The 24,023-nt window shown below is 37.7% G+C and overlaps 2 protein-coding genes across 13 annotated transcripts in view; both read left to right on the top strand.

The window, feature by feature from the left end:
- The first annotated feature begins 563 nt into the window (after positions 1–563).
- On the top strand, positions 564–23,623 carry LOC308651426 (glutaredoxin-like protein C5orf63 homolog). 12 transcript variants are annotated; one of them, XM_081298446.1, is made up of 7 exons: positions 576–619; positions 2,456–2,556; positions 7,607–7,795; positions 7,955–8,045; positions 16,682–16,802; positions 19,742–19,798; positions 20,430–21,579. In XM_081298446.1, exons 5-7 carry the CDS (start codon positions 16,689–16,691, stop codon positions 20,604–20,606), a joined length of 348 nt encoding a protein of 115 aa, XP_081154572.1. In that variant the 5' UTR covers positions 576–619; positions 2,456–2,556; positions 7,607–7,795; positions 7,955–8,045; positions 16,682–16,688; the 3' UTR covers positions 20,607–21,579. The 12 variants fall into 12 exon arrangements, with proteins under 12 accessions (XP_081154573.1, XP_081154570.1, XP_081154572.1 ...); XM_081298442.1 differs by lacking the exon at positions 576–619 and adding an exon at positions 626–809; XM_081298440.1 differs by lacking the exons at positions 576–619; positions 7,607–7,795; positions 7,955–8,045 and adding exons at positions 626–809; positions 22,995–23,623 and having other exon boundaries at positions 20,430–20,485.
- Positions 16,740–24,023, top strand: part of MARCHF3 (membrane associated ring-CH-type finger 3) — a 175,123-nt gene continuing 167,839 nt past the window's right edge. The window contains exons 1-2 of the mRNA XM_081298412.1: positions 16,740–16,802; positions 19,742–19,798. The gene's annotated coding sequence lies outside the window, so the exon portion shown is untranslated. The remainder of the gene's footprint in view (positions 16,803–19,741; positions 19,799–24,023) is intronic.

Raw genomic sequence — 24,023 nt, 5'->3', positions numbered from 1 at the left:
GCCACCTGGCCTGGCTCCATCTCACTCTCTCCCCCATTCTCTTTGTGCTTCAGCCATACTGCTCAGTTCTTCTGTACAAGGCCCATGCTGTGCTCTCTCAGCCTGGAAGGCTGTCCTGGTCCCCAGCCCTTCACATTGCAGCCCCAAAGCTACCTCTTCAACATTTCATAGGTCATATGCCTACCCCCCAAAGCTCTTAGTTTAATAAATACATGACCTACTTATAGGGTAATTTGCTAATGTCTGCCTTGCCTACACCATTTTAAGTTTTGCTTGTCCTGTTCTCCATAACCTAGTTCAGCTCAGAACCCGAGGACAGTAAATATTACTTTAATCAATGAATGAACGCATGCAGTGAGGAGTTAAAACGGTCTGGATTATAGTCTTGAAAAAGTTGGTTACTAAATGGTTCCTAAACTTGCGGAGTCACTTTTCCGTGGATTTTCATTTCAAGCTCCGGCGCCACTTTCCCTGTGAGCTGAGACCGGGCCGGATCCGAGATAAGCGAGACCCGCCGGCAGGGCGGCGGGCGCGGGGCGGAAGTGCGGGGCGCTGGGGCCGGCGCGGGCGGAAGCGCCAGCTCGGGCGGAAGCGGCGACGCAGGCGGCGCGAGGCTGAGGTGGGTGTCTGCGCCCGGGAGCCGGCGGCGTGCGCTGGCGGAACTGCGGTTCGGAGCCCGCGCGCCGGCCGCAGAGGGAGACCCGTGAGCCGTTTGCTGTGCCGTTCGCTGACAATTTCGATTGTCGTTGGAGGGAATTTAATTAAGCCGGGAGCTATAAGTCCATGAACCACCGAGAGACATTATAAGCGTGCGTGTGTATGTGTTGTGATGGCGCTCTGGGAAATGAATAAATGACGGCAGGGAAAAGGCAACTTTTTAAAGAGAAGGCAGAAAACATCTCAACTCAATGCTTCCAGTGATTCACAGATGCCCCAGTCCCGGGTTTAATTGAATTCTATGAAGTGGCAATATAATCACACTTGGCAGCCTGCTGAGATGACTGCCTTTAAATAAATATTTTTGAGCAGCCGTATTGACCTTTAATTGGGGTGAAAAGGTTGAAAAGTGCAGGAAAGAACATTGCGAGAGCTAGGGCTCTCTGGATCAGCTGCCTGCACCTTTTCTCTGCTTTACTGGGCAGAAGCAGTCTTCTGGGCACGACACAATGAGAGAATAAATCAGCGACTGTACAATTCCCAGCAAATGTTTAGCCTTGTCAGTCACCCCTGACAAATATCAGCTCATACAATTTTTTAATAAGTCTGAAGGGTAGAAAAGTCCCCACTAAATTGTTACTAACATGAATAGGCATGTGATTGTTTCTAGGGCTGTCTTTAGCAAGGAATTTTCTTCCTGGGTGATCTTTATTCTGGTTTCTAAACAAATAGTGTTTATATAGTACTTTATATTTTAATATGGCCAGCATGACCCCAAAATTCTCAGCTTCTCAAGAACATTTCCCAACAAAAAGCCAGGCTTCCCAAAACTATACACTTGGTTAAATAGTAACTCGAGCTGTGTGCCAGTGAGCAAACTGTGGTGGCTATAGAGGCCACAGTCTTCTCATTTAGTAATAATCTGTGGAATAGCTTGTAAAATGCAATTGAAGTTCTCTACCAATATTCAGAACCATATACATTGAGATGCCTTATAGGTAAATAACAGATTTAAAACTTGGAGAAATAAGTGAACCCCGGCAACACTGAGTGATTATTGTAACACTAGGACAAGGCAGAACTAATCATGGTTCTGTGTGAAATGTTATAGCCTAGTAACCTAGGTCCTGCTCTACTAAGGAATTGTGTGGAATCAGAAAGGCCCAGTTGTAAAACTTAAGATTTGTGAGGTTGGTGCTTTAGGCACATTCCAGATTTTCTTTCTTCCCAGTTTTCTGGTAATAGCCATTTGCCAAGAAAGGACCAATATTTTTGTTTTCTTACCAGAGGAATATATCATTATATAGTTTTTTTTTTAAGAGAGAGAGGAGAGAGAGATAATTTTTAATATTTATTTTTTAGTTCTCGGTGGACACAACATCTTTGTTGGTATGTGGTGCTGAGGATCGAACCCAGGCCGCACGCATGCCAGACGAGCGCACTACCGCCTGAGCCACATTCCCAGCCCCATTATATAGTTTTATTTAGATGGACTATTCACCTGTAATATAAATGAGAATTTTCCAACTTTAAATTTATTGGATTATGTTTCTGTCTTGTTCCAGATGCCTGGCTATATTCATACTCTGAAGTACCTAGAGGCAGTGCCTTCAAAATGAGTTTGTTTTTTAATTAAAAATTTTGTATTTCATAACTTGTATATACTTGAGCTGGCTGATACATTCAGTCACTCTAATACTAGGGCTTGGGGTTTCAAACATAGCAAGACCTTGAAGTGCTCTAGTATATGTAGTAAGTTTTTTATTTTAAATCTAATTTTTGTCACTGCTTTATTCAGGGCATACATCGGAAGAAGCCAAAAGCCAGCTGGAATAGCCCCTGAATGCGATTTTAATCTTGTTTGCAATTATTTTGAAGGAGAGAAACCATCTGTATCAGGTATGTTTAGCTACACAGGTAGCAAGGACAGCGTGAGTATCCACAATCATTCCCTTTTTATCACATAGCAAATTCTAAGGACAAACTCATTTGGAAAAGAATATGCAAAAAAAAAGTTGTAACTCAGTTTAGCATAGGTATATGATTCCATATCTCTAACTCACTATTCCAGTATAGACACAGGGGTGAAAACACTACTCTTTCTATTCCAATTCTTAATTAAGAATTAACTTATAAAGATGGAGGCAAAGTTCAAAGGATCTATGTTTCTAGAAAGTATCCATCTTCAAGAATTTCAGAACATTTCATTAGTATCTTATTCTTTCTTCTGTTGCTATAGCAAAATACCTTAAGCTGGGTAATTTATAGAGTGAAAAGGTTTATCTGATTTATAATTCTCATATCCAGAAGATCCAAACACTATGTCAATGTGGTCCTAGCAAGGGCCTTCAGCCAAGTCACAGCATGGTGGAGAAACAGAAAGGAAAATGGACATGTGCTAAAGGGGCAAAACGTGGGGTGACCTTGCTTTTATAATACCTGCTCTCCCAAGAACTAATTCACTCTAAGAGACCAACATTAATCCCTTTTGAGGGCAGTCCTCAATCCCTATGGATTACCTTCCACTAGACAAAACCTCTTAAAGATTCAGCCACCTCAACACTGCCACACTGGGGACAAATCTTTCAGCACATGAATCTTTGAGGAGTACACTCAAATCATATCTAAACGATAGAAACAAATAAAATCAAGTAACAGCCATTTTATTGCTATAGCCTTCATGACTGTGGTATTGTATTATCCATCTTTTCTCTGCCCAAGGTATGAGTTCTTTAAGGACAGGGACAATATTTTAATTGCTTATATTTATAGTACCTGGCATAATGCGTGGCACATTGCAAACACTACATTGCTATAGAAATGAAAGGGCAGTGTCCCGGAAGGGAAGCTGAATCTATAAGGGGCGTGAAAACATCACTAGGATGGTATAACAAGAATATGAAATAATAGTCTCCTTTTCAGAGTTTACTGGATAAAAGTAATGCTTTGATTAACAGCTTGGAGCAGTGAAGGGCATATTTGAGAATCTACACATGGTTACCAGACTGCCTTCCAAGGATTTCTGCCTGGCCAGTTGTGGAGCCTTTGTTGTGTTGAATGACATATACAAACTGAAAGGCCTCACCAGCCCTGTCTCCACACTCCCCCCAGGCCTGCCATGCTCAACTCTTAACTAAAACACCTATTTGGCAAATGTGTGAAGTGTGTCCATGAAGGTACACTAAATTACATACGGCACCAGTATTTTGCTTTGGCTCTGCATTAAGAGTAGAACACTGGATATTAGGGCTCTATCTGAAGTGTAAGGAGTAAAAATTTGTTCCCAGGATGTAGGCTCCCTGTTTACCTCTCTTATTGTTTCTCTTGCTGAGAAAAAACTTTTTAGTTTAAGTAAGTCCCATTTGTTGATTCCTGTTATTAACTCTTGTGCTATGGGTGTCCTATTAAGGAATTTGGAGCCCGACTCCACAATATGTAGATCGGAGCCAACCTTTTCTTCTATCAGACGCATAGTCTCTGATCTGATATCAAGCTCCTTGATCCATTTTGAGTTAACTTTTGTGCATGGCGTGAGAAGGGGATTCAGTTTCATTTTGTTGCATATGGATTTCCAGTTTTCCCAGCACCATTTGTTGAAGATCCTATCCTTCCTCCATTGCATGCTTTTAGCCCCTTTATTGAATATAAGATAGTTGTAATTTTGTGGATTGGTTTCTGTGTCCTCTATTCTATACCATTGGTCCACCCGCCTGTTTTGGTACCAATACCATGCTGTTTTTGTTACTATTACTCTGTAGTACAGTTTGAAATCTGGTATCACTACACCTCCTGATTCACACTTCCTGCTTAGAATTGCTTTTGCTCTTCTGGGTCTTTTATTTTTCCATATGAATTTCATGATTGCTTTATCTATTTCTATAAGAAATGCCGTTGGGATTTTGATTGGCATTGCATTGAACCTATAGAGAACTTTTGGTAATATCGCCATTTTGATGATGTTAGTTCTGCCTATCCATGAACAGGGTATATTTTTCCATCTTCTAAGATCTTCTTCTATTTCTCTCTTTAGGGTTCTGTAGTTTTCATTGTATAAATCTTTCACCTCTTTTGTTAGGTTGATTCCCAAGTATTTTATTTTTTTTTTTTGAGGATATTGTGAATGGGGTGGTTTTCCAAAGACCTGAACAGACACTTCTCAGAGGAGGACATACAATCAATCAACAAGTACATGAAAAAATGCTCACCATCTCTAGCAGTCAGAGAAATGCAAATCAAAACCACCCTAAGATACCATCTCAGTCCAGTAAGATTGGCAGCCATTATGAAGTCAAACAACAACAAGTGCTGGCAAGGATGTGGAGAAAAGGGTACACTTGTACATTGCTGGTGGGACTGCAAATTGGTGCGGCCAATTTGGAAAGCAGTATGGAGATTCCTGGGAAAGCTGGGAATGGAACCACCATTTGACCCAGCGATTGCCCTTCTTGGACTATTCCCTAAAGACCTTAAAAAAGCGTACTACAGGGATACTGCCACATCGATGTTCATAGCAGCACAATTCACAATAGCTAGACTGTGGAACCAACCCAGATGCCCTTCAATAGATGAATGGATTAAAAAAAATGTGGCATTTATACACAATGGAGTACTATGCAGCACTAAAAAATGACAAAATCATGGAATTTTGCAGGGAAATGGATGGCACTAGAGCAGATTATGCTAAGTGAAGCTAGCCAATCCCTAAAAAACAAATGCCAAATGTCTTCTTTGATATAATGAGAGCAACTAAGAACAGAGCAGGGAGGAAGAGCAGGAGGAAAAGATTAACATTAAACAGAGACATGAGGTGGGAGGGAAAGGGAGAGAAAAGGGAAATTGCATGGAAATGGAAGGAGACCCTCAATGATATATAAAATTACATATAAGAGGTTGTGAGGGGAATGGGGAAAAAAAGCAAGGAGAGAAATGAATTATAGTAGATGGGGTAGAGAGAGAAGATGGGAGGGGAGGGGAGGGGGGATAGTAGAGGATAGGAAAGGTAGCAGAATACAACAGTTACCAATATGGCAGTATGTAAAAATGTGGATGTGTAACCGACGTGATTCTGCAATCTTTGTAATGTTTTGAACAACCAATAAAATAAATAAATAAATAAATAAGAGGAAAAAAAAGAGTAGAACACTTATATTTAATCACTATTTTAAATCTAGATTTCTTAAATAATATTAAGAAAAAGTCACACTTGTCTTTTCTCCTTTATTAACAACATTACAAATAGTTCAAAGTTGACAGCGTTTTCTGTGGTAAAAGGGTAGTCATGGGTTAAACGCTGCTTCCTTCGGTTGCCAATGAAATTGCAGCAGAAATTAATGTTGCAACTGTAAACAAATGAACTTCTTCCAATTGTTCAGTATTTTTTCATATTAATAATGAAATAATAGGGAAATGGTTTTTAGCTTAGTCAGATGGAAAGGACATGACATTGAATTATATGATTTTTTAAAAAAACTCTTCTTAAAACATAATCTTTGTATTCAGTCAAAAAAAAAAAAGGATACTGTTACTTAATAGAAATTCAGTCAGATGAGGCAATTTGAGACATATGCTTGGAAAAAAGAGATCTAAATTAGGCTGTTTCTCCAGGTCTAAAATGAAATTAATGTGGATCTTCTTAAGAGTTAGAGATCAGAACCTCATTCTATGGTAAAAGAATTTTTCCATCTGAAACTGAGTCTTATTCTTTTCAACCTTAAAATAAGCCTTAAACAAAACTTGGTGTCTGTTACTTGAAATACACTGAGAATTAATATATAAGGCTTTTAGAGATTTTTAGAAGAAAGGGGGCTGAACTTAGAGTTATCTTCTAGTTCTGAAATTTTATGTTGGACTTATTATATATATAAAAATATGTCATTGTTCAAGGAGAAAATATAAAGAAATGAAGAAAGACTGTATGAAAAGATTTGGTTAAACAAGTCTTATCCATAAAGCAAGCAGAATTTCCAAAGACATTTCCCAGTTCTAAAATATTGAAATATTCCATCAATGGTGACTGTTAAAGAGTTGAATAGGACTTAGAAGATTATAGAATCTCATCAGGGCCTGATCTCAGGAGTGGATGATTCCCAATGTTCAGATTTGGCATTATACTTCTGTGAGCCTAGGTCTTGTTGATATCACAAGTTCAGTGGAGTGTATATGTAACATTTCATATGTCCAAAGCCATTTGCCACATAATGGCTAGAAATTAATGAAATATCTTTCAGGTCTTTTGTAGTCATAAGGATAACATTACCTCTTCATCAAGAAGCAATGGAAATGGGTAGAATATTAGTGACAAATGGATGACACTGCCTGAGTAGATGGATTTTGAATTGAAAACAGTTTTTAGGTTTGAGTTTATGTGCTTTTCAATACCAAGGAAACTAGTATTAGAAGCTGGAGACAATAAAACTAAGATGTTTAATAAAATTACCTTCTTTCTGGGTCAGTATGAAATATCAGAGACATCTTCAAAGGTAATGGGTCATGTTGGTTAAGAAGGATAATGTAGAAAGGAGTCTGAATAATTCCTATGCACTTTGTTCCCATTCCTTGAACTAGATGATTTTGCCCTCATCTTAATGCTATCTTTATGGAATGAAGGAATTTTAAAATTGGTTTTTAAACTCTATTAAGCTTTCATATATGATATAACCCAACCACATTATTCAGGTTTTCTTGGCTTTCAGGAACAGCTTTGCAGCCATTATGTCATAATTGAACTGAACATTGTTTCACACTTTGAATTTGGAATATGCTTCTCTGGCTCTTGACCAGTTGCTGAGTCAGTACCTTTAGGGTTGAGGATGGAGGTGGGGCCTCTGTGTTAAAGATGTGTTAACATATATTAGTCCAGAGTGCTCTTTGAACTCTTGGGTATTAGAGGGAGTGTATCATCAGAATACATTACTGTTCTTGATTAGCATCATCATTTTATTTTTCTTAGCTGAATGTTTTCTTGGAAACCTTTCTCTGACATTGTCATGTGAACCAACCCATTAACAAGTAGACTCTTCTGAAGCAACAATCTGGAAAGAGTGGCTGCTAAGGTCTGAAAATCCTAAAACAAACTCTTACTTACACTGAAGATTCCTCTCCCTTTCCACTCCACATTTGCATGGAAGAGAATACCAAGGTAAAGAGCATCTGTCATTTAAAAAATTCATTAAAATTTATCTAATAGTAAGAGAGAAAAATGCATTCTTTTTATAAAAGCTTTTCTATCTCAGGTGCTTAGATAGTTTCAAGATGGGTGCCCAGGTACTCTAATGTCCCCTCCTCCATTTCCTGACAGTCTTTTCTGACACCAAGGATTCCCAGTTATGATTGAAGAATGAAAAAAAGAGTGGGCAATGAAAAAAATGCCTTTACATCTCCCTGGATCTGTAAGTAATTTTGGTCCTCTTTAAAGGGCCAAGTATTTTAGTTTCCTTCAGACTACTTCAGATACTCTGTTCAAGGCCTTATGCAGTCATAGACTTTTGCCATGGAGTTTCTTCAGCATGAGATTTCCTCTTCTCAGATCAGGAAGAAGTTTGACACCCAAAGCCTGAGGGCATAGTTCCTCTGGGTCTCTGGAAAATGGGAGAACAAATGGTAGAATTTTCATTTTACAGTTGATGAGACTAAGGCTAAAGAGTTGAGGATTTGTGAGTCCAAAGCCAGCCTCAGCAAAAGCAAGATGCTAAGCAACTCAGTGAGACCCTGTCTCTAAAAATAATACAAAATTGGGCTGGGGATGTAGCTCAGTTGGCGAGTGCCCCTGAGTTCAATCCCTGGTACACCCCCTCCAAAAAAAAAAAAAACAAAACATTGAGCATTTGCCCAATGTCTCCTAATTAGCTAGTGTCAGTTACCTTTCTCTATGAGGTATATATTTATGTAATCATCACCTTAAAAGTGCATTCAGAGAACTCAAATGTAGAATTCCAACTGAAATGGCACGTGAAGAATAACTTTAAAGTTCTAAATGAAGTATTATACCATTTATGCTTACTTTCTCTGACTGATGAGTTAGCAGGAACGATGTTCATTTACATTGTTTTGACCCTTCTAGATAGTTTATTTAGTACCACTTGGGACAAGTTATATTTAAAGGTATTAATAAAGTCCAACTTTACCATTACATAGGCAGCTTCTGTTTTGACATTCATGGATCAAGAATAACATTGGTAAAGTAGTAAGATTCTGAATTTTTCCGTATTTGAAAAAAATAAAGGCAAGTACTAGAAAAGAGCAAGTGGAAATGGACTGGCCTTTGTTTTAAAAGCTATTGGGGTAAACTTTGATTCCTGAAAAGTTCAACTTCAGTGTGCTGTTTTGATATTTTGTGAAACCTGAGTGAACTAAGCCAATACCTCATACCAAGATATTAGCTGGTCAGTCTTACCTAGATTTAGTGACTTCCTTAATAGCAGATAAATATATTGGATCTTTGATCATTCATGTCATATCTGAGAGTTTCATACTTAAGTAATGCTTACAATCAATTTTTCAGCCATTTCTGTTAGAAATATTTTCAGTTTTATAATTCCCCATTTCTGAGATTGCTGTGATTTCTGAGATTTAAGTTTTCCATTTGAGGCCAATAAAAGCACATTTCTTTTAGTAGAATCATTATCATTATTATTGTTATTCATAAAATGCCTTAGAATGATTTATTAACCAATAGTCTTACTTCTCCATTTTGTTTTATGACTTACGCAAAGGTTTTTACATTTTTTATCCGTTTTTAAGGTACTCAGTCAACTTTTGCCTTCACTCTTCTCCCCCAACTCACTATCGCTATCCCTACCCAAAATCTTTCTCTTTAGTTAAGATGTTAAACTAGGTAAGAACCAGTCAAGATAGTTTGTTTTAGAGGTAGGCATTTATTGGAAGAATTAACTCCTTTGGAGCCACATTGGACATATCTCTTCTGGATGGTGTAGGTTATTTCTTTGCCCCTATTCTGGGCAAGTCTTCATCACTCTGTTTGAAAATGAACCATTCCCTCTTTCTAGAAACACTTTATAAATAAAACTAGTCTTGCCGGCATCTTATTCCAGTCCATGCCACCATCCTCTCTCAAACTGCTGTAGTCACCTGTTAACTAGGTCTCTGATTCCATCTTTGCTCTTCACTTGGAGCCTTTTCATTTACTATTTTCTCTTCCTGAAATATTCCTCTTTCAGATCTTTACACTGTCTCATCCTTTAGTTTTGGTTCGAACTATATCTGCACAGAGAATACCTTATTTAAAGAACCTCCCTTAGTCACTATCACATTTGAATCTCCTTCCTGTACACCTCACTGTCTGACACGGTAAGACATAATTAGACTCATAGGAGTCTCTTTGCTAGAATGTGCACCTCACGAGGGCAAGGTGTCTGGCTTTCTTGTTCACCACTGTACATACACCAGCACCTATAATAATATCTGGTACACAGAGAAATGTAGGTAATTGTTAAATGAACGAATACATCAGTGACCCTCATCCCACACCTGGATTATCAAACTGATCTCCATTTAGCTTTCCCCCATTCAATAGCCATGGCATTCCTACCTCAACACCTTTGTATCTATCCCTAAATTTGAAATGTTTTTCCTTTTATCTGTATATCCAAATCCTAAATGATTTAAAATCTTTCTTTTGTGAAACCACTTCCAGTCTCAACCCATTGTACTCTTCTTTCCCATTCTCTTATGGCATTTAAAATCACCTTTTATGTGATTTTAAATTGTTGTTAGTTTCCTGTTTTTATAATTTACCTGTATATTGGTACATGTCTTACCTTCCAACCAGATTTTTTAACTCTTCATGGGTGAGGATTCTCTATTCACTCTCAATCCTTTTTTCCCTCTTCACTTGTAGAATAAATGAATAAATGATATCATTAGTTTTCTGATTACTGAGAAGCCTATCATAATTTCTTGTTTCATTTAAAAATTTAACTCCCTTCTTTTCAACCCACTAAAATACAGCTAGAATTCTTGTTGCTCATATCTAATGTGTGAAGTTGACTACTTAAGAACTTTAGGAAGGAAAGAGATTGACTAAACAACAAGCAGGATAGAAAAAAAAACTAATGGCTTACTTAGTTTTACAGAGAATTAGAAGGAGGTAAAGGCAGTATGCATATATTAAATGGTGGACACATAAATGTCATATGTTTTTAGTGAAATCAATTTATTGGATAGGCAGAACCCATACTTCAAACAGCTAAAGAACTTTTTCACAGAGTACTTGCAAACTGGATGTGCGTGAATACAAATGAATGTAGCACCCATTGAGTCCAAACAGTGGAATAGAGACATCCAGATCCTTGGAAATCCCATGGTCATGATAATAATTTGAAGGGAAATTAAAAGGGTTTTGTCTGTGGGCACTCATGTGATCAGTCAGTCCTTTCTGGACTCTGATTCTCTACTAGTTCTCTAGTTCCCCGTGTGGAGAAACTGTTGGCACTGAGATCTGGACATAGAAACTGCAGGGAGGGAGTGTGGTATAAGGAGCTACTCCTTGCTTACCCAGGCCTGGGTCATGAAATAGGCCTATTTGTGGTTTACTGTGTTGTGTAGAAGCAAAGCAGATATCCAGATTGCCTAATCAGAACAAAGCTGAACAGGATGCCATGTGCAACAGACCCACAGGTGGATAGTTAGCTCAGGATCTTTGTTGCAACATCTTATCTGAATTGGCACCACCTTCTTAGTAGTTTCCCTGGCCAGGTGAATTAGGGCCCCATTTCAAGTTGGAGCTTCTACCCCCCCACACCCATTCCATATTTTCTGTTCTGTACCCTCATTTCCACTCCCATTTTAGCCCCCTGGAATTGACACCTCACAGTAGCTGTTCAGTTTTCAGTTTTGGATTTTTGTTTATATAGTGCCTTTCCTTGTCACTCTTGGCTTCACAAGGGCCATACACTCTCTCTCTCTCTCTCTCTTGTCCTTGTACCCAAAATCCCAGTGTAGACTGCCACTTGTTCAGGAGGAAATGAGGGTCAGACAGACATGACTGATCAGAAATACAGTAACACTGGAGAGGCATTTGTCCCTATTTTCCTGAATTAGGTAGAGACCCATGATCCAGAGGAGTCCCTTTAGAGAACCTCACTTCATTACATAAACTTCTGGTGATCCAAAATAATGGGATTTGTTCCCCCAAAGAGGTGTGTATCAGTGTCTGTTTCTGTTCATTCCAGGAAAAATAGGAATGTTATATTTAGATGATAATGAATGTGAAATGGAGCACTTAACTTCTCATATGGCACAAATGACCAAACGGAAGCCCTGAGCTCTCTTTATGGAACACAGGTTCAGCAAGAGCTATGGTAATAGTATTTGGTTAATGTCAGCTCAACATTAAATGTACATTATACTCTTGTGAAGAAGCTCCAGCATTATCTGTTAATAACCAAGGCGGTACCTGGGTTTATGTAGACTTTTTGATTTTGCACGTGAATTAACACTGCAGCTTGCTGATGAAGGATCATGTGAGCTTGGACTTTGGTGTGCCAAAGACTCTTTGTATGAATAAAATTCTGGTCAGTGAAGGTCAGTTTCTCTACTCAAGCGAGAACAATGTTGTTTCCCTCCTAATCAGATACACACAGTGTTAGAAAAATCCAGGAGCCCTGCATAAATGATGTGCAGCCATAGCCTGGGCAGCTCCTCATGCAAGAAATGAATAATCCTTAATAAAGGTTCAAACAACCCTGGCTTCTTTCTGTACTGTAATTGTTGCTTTAATGGTATGCCCTTCAGTGCTTTGCAGGGAAATTGCTATAAAGTTATCTTCCCTATCTTGTTTCAAGGAGGGCTGTCCAGTAGACTCCCTCCCTAATATTGTGTTTGATTCTGCCATAAAGACCACTGAAGTCAGCCTGAGTTTTGTTGAAAGGCCAGCATTCCCTTTCTCTTTTAGTGGGATCTATACCTCTGAGCAGCACTGGACTTGAAACAGCAGGAGTCACCATCTTTATTGTTAGGCTGTGGAATTTGTTTTAAGCACATTCTAAATCTAATCTTATATCTTTTGCTTCTTCTTTTTTTTTTTTTTTTGTAAGTCTGTGACAAAGGTGACCCAGTTGTACCTCTTTGATATTATGAACACAGCTCTTTTTGCTCATATCACAGAGATATATAACAAAATACAAAGGATAAAATTGTGTGTCTGTGTAATAAGGACACATATTTCATGACTAAATTCAATGACATAATCAAAAAAGTTGTTTTCTCTGCCATGAACTAATAAGCAGAGACCACTTTTCATGATTTTTTAATTTTTAATTTTTAATTTTTTTTAGTTGTCAATGGATCTTTTTTATTTTATTTATTTATTTATATGCAGTGCTGAGGATTGAACCCAGGGTCTCATGCATGCCAGGCAAGCAGTGTACTACTGAGTCACAACTCCAGCCCCTTAGGATTTTTTTAATAGTACTAAGGTACCATTCAAAAATAATTGAACTAGTGAAAATGTCACATTGACAAAGTAACCCATACTAAGATTTTACTTCAAGAAGGCTCTATATGGTGAATGTGACATTGACAGCAGTGGTGTTAGGGTTGACAGTTTTTCAGTAAGATGTTCTAAGAAGATAATTAAAGAGTTCCTACGGAAGTGTGTCATGTTGCATTTTATTTTTTCTAATACAAAGTGGACTCCACAAATTAAGGAATTTTAGCCTTACTGTCTGCCTAAGAGAGGGATAGGGAGTTTTTTCCTTTATATCAGATTCTAATATAGTTTTATAATATGATACTTCCAAAGAAATAAGTCAATTGAACACTATAGTAAAATGAATATGCCTTGAGCATTTAAAAAACATACGCAGGTTGTAAAATTGCATAGCATGGATACCTTTCCTGGTAAACGAATGTTTTATGATTTGATGATTAAAAATGCATAAAAAATAGAAATGGAGAATAATTGGAAAAAAGAGGGAGTTGTATGCAGAATGGTTGTAGCATCGCTAAAGACTTGACTTAGCTCTCTGTGTTGGTTTAACAAATATTCCAGCAAATCTGGAATGAATAGCAACTCTGTTTACTATGACAGGTTTTATTTGTCTTGGGTGCAACCAAGACCACATGCTGTGTTTTGTCATGTTGGAAATACTGAAGCAGATTTTCATTGTGCATGTGAATTTTTTTAAAGCCTTAACACCTCAGCCTCAACTCAGCTAGGTAAAAGCAATAAGTTTTACTTCCCTTACTGGCCATACATCAATAAATCTTCAGTCCCTCCACTAAAAGCATGTAGCTAGTTCACCATTCTGATTATTAGTCTTAGGTCACCACCATAGATGACCAGATCCTTCTGATTTTCAAAGGCTGTGTTTCTGTCTTTTATAAGGTTAATTTCCTATTTTATTTCTTCTTCATATATTGTATAACTTCTTTGACACTATATCCAGCATGCCACTGGTGACATAGAGCCTTTCCAAGTCCAGTGACTTAGAAATTTCTACATAATATGAACATGGCTAATATTCTATTTTTTCTCTTCATTTATGTCCTGTGTAGACAAAGGCTGTTTTTAGAAGCTGTGTCTCCAACAACACTTACTTATTGGAGTTGTTGATTTTGCTGAATTTACAGAGAATGTTGATACCAGGGCTTAACATTTAGTTGAAAGTAGAACAGAATATTGGAAATTATTTAGATCCACTTTCCATCTTGGAGTAACTCTGGATAGCACATCCTTGCAAAATTCTTATCACATTCCTTTTTTTTTTTTTTTTTTTTTAAAGATAGAGTGAGAGAGGGAGAGAGAGAGAGAGAGAGAATTTTTAATATTTATTTTTTAGTTCTCGGTGGACACAACATCTTTGTTGGTATGTGGTGCTGAGAATCGAACCCGGGCCGCACGCATGACAGACGAGCGCGCTACCGCTTGAGCCACATCCCCAGCCCTCACATTCCTTTTTTTATGCATTATCAAGATCAGTTAGTTAGCCAAGTGATCTGCTAAAACTAGAAGAGTAAGAAAGCCTTAACAATGAAGGCAAAATTACTGTTGTCGTGGATCATTATCTGATTTTTTTTTCCTGTGGTCTTTTTTTTCTTTTTAAAGAGAGAGGGAGAGAGGGAGAGAAAGAGAATTTTTTAATATTTATTTTTTAGTTATTGGCGGACACAACATCTTTGTTTTGTATGTGGTGCTGAGGATCGAACCCGGGCCGCACGCATGCCAGGCGAGCGCGCTACCGCTTGAGCCACATCCCCAACCCTCCTGTGGTCTTTACCATAGTTTGATATAGGTTAGTGGTTTTCTCTAAAGTCATATCATTCTGTTTGAAATGAGTTTAAAGCTAATCTTACACTCAGGAGTCTGATTGCCAGTAAAGTTTAACAATTAATGCAGTCATGCTCTGTGGAGCAGATCAGGAGGTGATTCAAGCTGGTGGCAGTGAAGATGTTAGAACCAGTTGCAGCACCTCAGCCCAAAATCTTGTGGACACCCTGAGGAGTATTAACGTTTAGTTATAAGGTAGGACTAAATAGTAACTGCTATACATACTGAATGATTGAAGGGAGTTAAAGGTGAGAGTGGGGAAACCTTATTCCAATACTTTTTTAAAACATTCAAACACATATTTAAGCATTTATTAAATGCCAGGTTGATTGTGGGTGCTTAGAGATAGAGGGTTGAACCTGCTCTAACAGAATTCACCTTGTAGTAGAGGCAACGGAATTCAGTTTATATAACAAAGGACAAAAGAAAGCTATTGCAAGGTATGAGGATGGAGAATTATGAACTGGCTAGCATTGGTAAGGTGGTCACTAAGACGTTTTCAAAGTAGGTGACAGGATACCCGGGCCAAATGAGTAGAAGCCACTTAGGAGATTTTCATGCAGAGGGGAAGCATGTGCAAAAATCCTGATGAAAAAATGATCTCTGGGTATTCAAGGACTAGAAGAGAACTTTTGCAGCTGCAACTCACCAAGGGAACAGAAGGAAAAGTGATAGATGAAGTTAGAGTAAAGTGAAGTTAAGAAATTGTGATCCCAGGAATGAGTTCATCTTGGGAATATTGATAAAGCCAACAGTGCACATGTGTTTTAAAAGTGAAATTATAATATTTGTAGTTTTAAAGACAAAGCTGGAGTCTCAATAGAATATCTAGAAATAATAGGGTGTCTTATGTCAAGCAAAGCAGGATGAGGGAGCTTCAAAGCCTACTGTTTGACATGCTGCTATTAAGCTGTTCTTGGAATCTCTCCAGTAGAAACACTAGTACATTTGTGTATGAAGTTATTGAAAATTATGGCAATCTCCTTTTAAAATACTTCTTAAGGAGTTGAGCAGAGATTTATTTTTTTCTTTTTTCTGACAAGTTAACTGAGTCTGATTCTCCTCTGTAGTTCCTTTAACTACAGTTTTATGTTTCCCCACCTCTTGCAGTGGAGTAGCATGGATCTCTAAAGAGATAGCCAGCACCTTTAGTGGGGACTTGTGCTTTTCATTTGCTTATTATTTCCCTTTCTGTGATGGTAGCTGAATGCTTGTCTGTCAGTAAGATAAGCTATCTCTTGGTGAAATGAAATTGATCAGATTATGTTATGTGCATGTACAAATATGTCACAATGAATCCCCCTGTTATATATGATTACTATGCACCAAAAAGATGTTTTTAAGGTCTGATTGGAATAAGAAAGTTTACTTAAAAAAAATAAGCAATCCCTGTGACTATATCAAGATACCTCTAATTTTAGGAAATCATCAGGATACCAGCAAAAATCTGCAGGTGATTTTGTATTCAAATTAATAAGCTCATGGAATTAACTTACAAAAAACAACTAGGCACACAACTAAGCCATAATGTGATTTTTTTCCCCATTCTGTTCTGTTTGGAATACAATGAATGTTGAGGCATTATGGAGACTTGCCAAACATCTGGGCACTCCTGGACTCCAAGGAGCAATTCTGAAGCCTTCAAATTCCATCATAAGCTTGCAGCTTAACTATTTGTATTATAAAGGGTAAAAATCTAAGGCACAGAAGTTTACTGGTTTATTTTTCTTTTGGCAGAATTAAGATGTTCTGGTTTCAAGGAAATAGCATGCAACTTGCTAAATCTTCCTTTGGACTCTACTTGAGAAATCTCTCTGCCTCTAAGACAACTTTGCCTGTGCTGACCTTATTCACAAAGGTACAGAGTGAAAAAATAAAATTACTACTTTAAAAATATAAAATATTAAGATTTTTGGTGCATACAGTTGTACATTTACAAATACAGGACAAATCTGAAAGGAAGACAGTGGAATAAACTCTCTTTAAACCTGCTCTCCAATTTCTCTCTCAGCACAGTTGCAGTAACTGTTTCCTTCCCAGACACTTCATTGTCTTCACAGTTATCAGAGAATAAATTAATATATTTAATTGACATCTGACCCCTATGTTAAAAAAGTATAGATTATATTATGTTTAAAAATGTATCATTTGCAATTTTAGTAAGGCTTTAAGCAACTTAGCAAGACCCAGTCTCAAAATTTAAAATAATAAATAAATAAAAGGGTTGAGGATGTGACTCAGTGGTTAAGCATCACTGGATTTGGTCCCTGGTACCAAAAAAAAAAAAAAAAAGTATCTTTGGAAATAAGTCAGTTTGTGGTAGTTATATTCTATAAAATCACCACAAACACAGAATTAGCAAATACTGAATCATTACTCCTAGAGAAAATACAGGATTAGGTTCCCATGAGCCTGGTCATAGTATTTTTTTCAAATGACCAAATATATAACCTTATGTATAGTTTTTAATATAAAAGCAAAATTTTTATTACATTTGGTATTTCTGAAAATAGGCATATTTTTATTTTAATAAAAGGCATAGCATTACTGTGTTAGACCTCAGTTTATAACAAGTGCTTTGGCAACTTGAATTTTTTATCACTCTCTGCATGTTCATGTACATAAATAACTGCAAAAGTGTTTCAAGTATCAATTTGAGGGTTTCAAATAAGTTTTAGCAAGTAGGCAAGTTCACAAATATGGAATTCATGAATAATGAAGATTGAATGTATTTCTTTTTCTTATCCCTAATACTACACCCCACCCCCACCCCCAGTACTAGGGATAGAAACCAGAGACACATTGCCACTGAGCTACATCCCCAGCCCTTTGTATTTTTTATTTTAAGGCAGGTTTCACTTAGTTGCTTAGGACCTCTCTAAGTTGCTGAGGCTGGCCTGAAACTTGGTATCCTCCTGCTTCAGCCTCTCCAACCTCTGGAATTACAGGCGTGCGCCATTGCACCTGGTTAGTTTAAAATTTTTAATTAGATTTTCTACTTGAAATTTATGACCAAACATTAATGATTTCTTTTTGCTAGTTTACATCAGTTTGTGCAATTTATAATCAAAAAAGAAAGTGCGGATGGGGCTGGGGATGTGGCTCAAGCGGTAGTGCGCTCGCCTGGCATGCGCAGGGTGCTGGGTTCGATCCTCAGCACCACATAAAAATAAAATAAAGAAGTTGTGTCCACTGAAAACTAAAAAATAAAATATGAAAAAATTTTCTCTCTCAAAACAAAAAAGAAAAAAGAAAGTGCAGAGTAATAGAAGCAACTTTTGTGAATAATTCTGCAATTCAAATAAAAAAGGGCTCTTAATAGTTTTTTTTAAAAAGATTTCAAACATTTTAACAATTTGAAAAAATCTAGCAGTTATCTAATAACGAAACTGAAGTAGTGTTTTTGAATGAATTTTTGTTGAGAATATTTAATTTGTACTACTTTTTATATCCATGAATATGCACTCTTGGGAATTAAGGAATAAAAATTATTTCATCATATGAGAATCTATGATGGCAAATTCATGTGAAAATTAACCACAAAAATAAATAATCCCTAAGGCTAATCGTACTCATTTGGCCTACTGTTGTGCACTGTTTTTCAGCTTGCGAACAGTTGAGAGTCAAAAACATTTATAAAACAGAACCAACAAAAACCAACAGTCCATTTAACTCAATATATGTACCAAACCCATGAGGCACATAATAAAGACATCTTAATGAAGTTTTGGATATAAAAGCAAAATCTTAATACATCTGATACTTTTGAAAATTAGTATGTTTGTGTTTTGTTTCTGCTTTTAAGGTCTTAGGTTAACTTTTTTCATACTTTGTCAGAAAATTTCAGCATGATTGACTTAAACTATAATCTGTTGTTGATGCTAATAACAATTTGGTAAGTCTCATTCTCTGACCCGGGAGAGTAGAGCCAAAAAGACCCAGAAAGATCTCTGTCCTTATATAAACCACGCTGTGAGTTAAACTGGAGGAAGGGTCTCTTTTTAACATAGTAGCTCATCCCTTCCTGATCTGTTAAAATGTAGATTTTATATAAACATCAATAATGTTGTATCTATCTTGAGCTCCTACAAGAGAACCTATAGCTAGTCCCTTTTCTTAGACTGACTGGCTGAGAATCCTTTAAAATCCGCTGATGATCAATAGTGTTCTCAACATACTTTTCCATGGTATGGTTGAAGAGTTTGTTACAAACAACAATGGATGCTAAAACTTCTTGCCTTTCAAGTAGAGTATTAGCATTAGAATACCTGTTGCTAATACTACTTATACAAGAAAATGGGTAAAATAATACAAATTGGTATCATTTTAAAAGATGGAACAATAACTAACTGTGTCATGAGGGGTTTATTCCTGCGGACTGATCAGGAAAAATAGGCCAGCAAAATTCAGCGTCTCCCAGTCAGAACAGACTATAAGCCATTCTGCTGGTGGCAGCCAGGCCACAGAGGTGCTCCTCAACTCAAGGAGCCTCTGGTAGATAGATCAGAGAAACAAATAATAAACATCTAAATTTATCATAAATCCACACATCCATGTATATATATATGAGAAAAATCAAAACACAAAACCAAAAGGTGCAGAGAGCTCACCTATCATGGAATAGTAGCTTTTTTTTTTTTTTTTAAAGATTCTATGGTAGTGTTTAGCTTTGAGAATAAAGCAGTCTAATTAACATGGCAGAAAACTGTCCTTTGAAGTAAATAAAACCTGTGGGTTTTTGGTTAGGCTGAAGATCATTCTTTAGGTTTAACAGCTTTATTTTTTTCCTTCTTGTAGGATCCATGCCCACTCTGTGATGAAGCCAAGGAAGTACTCAAGCCTTATAAAAACAGGGTAATAGTGTGGCTTTTATGAATGTGGAATGGATATTGTATGTGGTATAAAGTATCTATCTCCATCCTTTTTTTAGGAAAAGAGATTAAATAATTTTTCATTTAAATTTTCTTTCTATTCTTCAGAGAGAGAGTTTAGTGCTGATTTCCATAAAACTCATTACCCCTAAGTGTTTTTCTCTGAACAGTACTGATTTTCTTACTCTGACTCTTAATATGAGTCAAAGTTAACTAGCAGGTGCAATATTCATGTTTTCTTTAAACCTTTGTCCCCATTTCTTTTATCGTATTTCATAACTTCCATGGAAATGTTGTCATATAGCCAAACCATCACACCTTTACCATTCTTACAACCAAAACACTTCTTTCCTAGGCAGCTCCCCAGCTGGGATGTGTTTTATTTCATCAGAACTGAGCAGGGGTGTGATGCTGAATGTAGTAGGTGTAACAGAAAAGTAGCAAGATCTGTAGGTAGGGAATATGGTATAATGAAACCAGTCATTTTGGAAATTAGGGGCATTAGATCAAAGTGGACCTAAAACAAATGACCAAAACCTCTCAGCATTAGAAACTGCAAATTTGCATTGTTCTTAGTCTCTAAAATATAGAGCTTTAGCCTGTCTGTGCTTCAGTTTATTTTACAGGAGGTGGACATCACACTTCCAGAAAATTCTGCTTGGTATGAAAGGTATAAATTTGACATTCCTGTCTTTCATTTGAATGACCAGTTTCTAATGAAGCATCGAGTAAACACCTCAAAACTTGAGAAACAACTTCTGAAATTTGAGCAGCAAGGTGCTACAGACTGACTAATGCCTTCATGGTTTTCTACCCTCTCTGTCCATAATGCATCTTCCTAAGGAAATGACCATGGCCTCATACTCCTTTTGTCACTTTTCACAGAGCCCTAAGGCTGTTTTGAACTCAGTGGTGCCACATAAATGTTGCCATTCCTCTCTGATTGATGGAAGTACCCATGTGGGAACTGTTTACTTGTGGGCATTTTGTAAAATAAGAGGAGTATATTGGCAGGGAGGGGGATGATGGAAGGAGGTAGAAATCCATTTGTCTTACTTATTTTTCCCTTTTGTATTAATATGGAAGCACTTCACGTGAACTGGACAGTGCTGTTTATAGGAAGAAGGCTTTGCATTCCTGCGCTGCCCTGGAGGGCTTAACTTTTTAATGAAAGAATAAATGCTCTTCCACTCAGTAGATAAAGTGAAATGTGAATTGTTAATAACTGTGCACAGTCAATAAAGGGATGTTTTAACAAATACATCTGCATGAAGCCTATTTCAGTGGGATTTAATAATACCTGTTTAAATTTAGAGTTCATTTTTGTTGGGTAGAAGAGAATAATTATACTAGCCAAAGAGACTTCATTTCATAGAGACAAAAGAAAGACTTAAAACCCCAAAATGTATAGAAGAACCTAGCATGCTTTGCACAGACTCAGAGAATTGATCTGTAATATTGAGAACTGCCTTTGATAGTTATTCAGTTATCATCAATTAAGTTAATTCAACTTAAAAGACAGTAGTTTTGTCACTTTTTAATATATTAGGGAAAATTCACTTCTAATCATAACTGAATAGAAAAGTCATTTAAAGACAAAATACTCCTTCACTATTCTATATAAAGAATTAAAAGTGGAGTTTTATACCTGTATTTACATTTTGTCAAATCCAGCCAATCTAGGAATGAATTCACATAAAAACAAAACTTCCCTTTTTCTTTTAAAATCACATCACTGCAACTCCATCTGTAATGAAATTCTTTCATGAACTAGTTGGATAAATTTGGACATTACTGACCACTAGATTTTAATTTGATCACTATGATTTAGTCTTAGAAATTATAGAATACTGGAGCTAACAAATCTTAGATATTTTCTTCATTTTATACATGAGGAGGAACCTAAAATTCATCAAAGACTTAGCCTAAGATTGGTCACCCAGCCAGTTAGCTGGTGGGCTGGGTCTTGCCTCACAGTCCTGAATACCAGCTGAACTCTCTGCAGGGGTCTCGTGTTATTTCAATACAGCATCCCTAACCACTTTGGATCCAACATAAATTTGCAAACAATTTAAGTCCTCCAAAGTGACAATAGAAAAAAAAATCTTAGAGATGTTTATAATTTACAAGTCTGTGGAACACATTTAGAGATTATAAATATTTGTTGAGCTCTGTAGTAGGCAGAATTCTAATGACCCTAGTGACCTTGCTCTTATATAATTCCCTTCCCTTTAAGTGTGGGTGGAAATATTTCTGCTGTGATTATGTTACATTATATGGTGAAAGGAAAATTATCCTGGGTGGGCCTGATCTAGTTGGGTGAACTTTTAGAAGCAGAGAGTGCTGGCCAGGTGGTTTCAAAGAGGAAAATAGAATGTGCTCCAGCTAACCTGAAAACAAGCAAACATCCATTACTGCCTAGTGGGACCCCATGGCAAGAAACTGTGGGTGGCCTCTAGGAACTGAGTAGTTCTTGAACAACAGCCAATAGGAAAATGGGGATATCAGTCCTACAGTTTTGAGACAGTGAATTCTGTCAGTAATCAATAAGCTTAGAAGAGAACCCTGAGTGCCAGATGGGAACTACTGCCATGGCCAATGTCTTAATTTCAGCTTACTGAGGCTCTAATCAGAGAATCCAGCCACATGCCTAGACTTCTGATCCATAGAAGCTGTAAGCTAATAAACGTATGGTAATTTTCTGTGTAACATGTCCTTACAACATTGAAGTACAGTGTTGGGTGGTGAGAGTGCAGCAATGAAAAAGGCACAGCCCTTCCTTGTGTTTGAGGCACTCACTCTCTGAAGCAGGGAGAAGCAAATTGATAAAGCACAGCAACATAGTGCAGTGAGGGCTGAAACTGACACATGGAAAATGGTACAGTGGATTAGGAAAGTAGCAAGAAGGCTTCACAGGAAATTAGACTTAAGCTGACTCTTGATGGCTGAACAGAAGCTATGCAGGAGGCTCTGGTGTAGGGAAAGTAGGGAGAGTCTTCCATCCTGAGGGAGGAACATAGGTAAACTCTGGAGGTGTGGAAGGGCATGGCACAGTCAGGAAATGGGAAGTGGCTTTTTATGACAGAAATGAAGGAGAAGGGAGTTAGGAAGAGGAAACTGCAAGATGAATTGGGCTCTGCATTGTGAAGACCTGAGCTACTATGCTTTTTTCCCAGCAGATCCGCCATTGCTTCCTGCCTTCAACCAGATTCAGCCCTCCCAGTTCCTGATTCCTGTGGATAGCTGAGTTCTCTAGCCCCATCTATTGCAGTCCTTCTTCCAATCATTTAGCACACTGAGTGCAATAGTCCCCTGTAGTAGCTCTGCAGGACAGTTACCCACTCAGTAGAATCAGAAGGCACCATAAACAAGGTCCCTCACTTGTGAGTCTAGGTAGTCTGTGTTCTTTACAGCCTTCTCCAGTAGGGTGAGAGTTGTGTGGCCCCTGGGTCCTAGGGTTTCTGATCCTTCTCTTGGACCACCCTTGGGAAAGTCCTAACAGTTTGTCTCCTCAGGGAAGAGGGGGAGAATCCATTCAAAAAGCAGAGCTAGCCAGAAAACCTGGAGGTTTGTTCTTGGGCACTACTTTTCTGAGTGTAACCATGTGGTTACAGTGTATAGGAAATACAGAGACAAAAAGTAGAGTAGTACTTCATTCCAAACAATAAAGTTCTGCCATTCACATATTTTCTTACAGGATGTTCAAACTAAAGTATTGGTTAAAGAACCAAGAAATATTGTGTGATACTTTCCAGGAAATACTGTGTCTCCTCAAGGAGTGTTAGAGATTGGGGAAAGGATATTGAGAGGGTTTTTAATTTGTGTAAAGAAATATGTGCTCTCAGTTCCCACCAAAGTGAAAGGTTGGGAGTCACCTCACACCAAGACAGAGGGATATAAGTGTGTCTCATCAGAAAGCTGGATGTATATCCCTGGGTAGAAAACAGTGGTCTGACTTTATCTTGGGCAATCACACAAAAAGTGGGCTAGCAAGCATCTTCAGTATAGTTCAGGCAGCTGTTATTGCTTCAAGATTGTCCAGGGGAAGAGTGTGTATGTGTGTGTGTGGGGGGAAGGGGGGGGTTTCCTCCTGGATTGTATGTGGGCCAACCATGAGGGAGGGCTCCTTCAGTACAGATAGGGCTCAGAAGTGGAGAAGCAGAAGGGAAACACCAGGTAACTGGGCTGAGAAGTTTGCTTCACTGGAA

The sequence above is a fragment of the Spermophilus citellus genome, assembly GCF_964194105.1.
Source record: "Spermophilus citellus genome assembly, chromosome: 1".
Taxonomy (NCBI): domain Eukaryota; kingdom Metazoa; phylum Chordata; class Mammalia; order Rodentia; family Sciuridae; genus Spermophilus; species Spermophilus citellus.
Note: the sequence above shows the minus strand (reverse complement) of the source record. Positions and strands in the feature narration are given on the sequence as shown.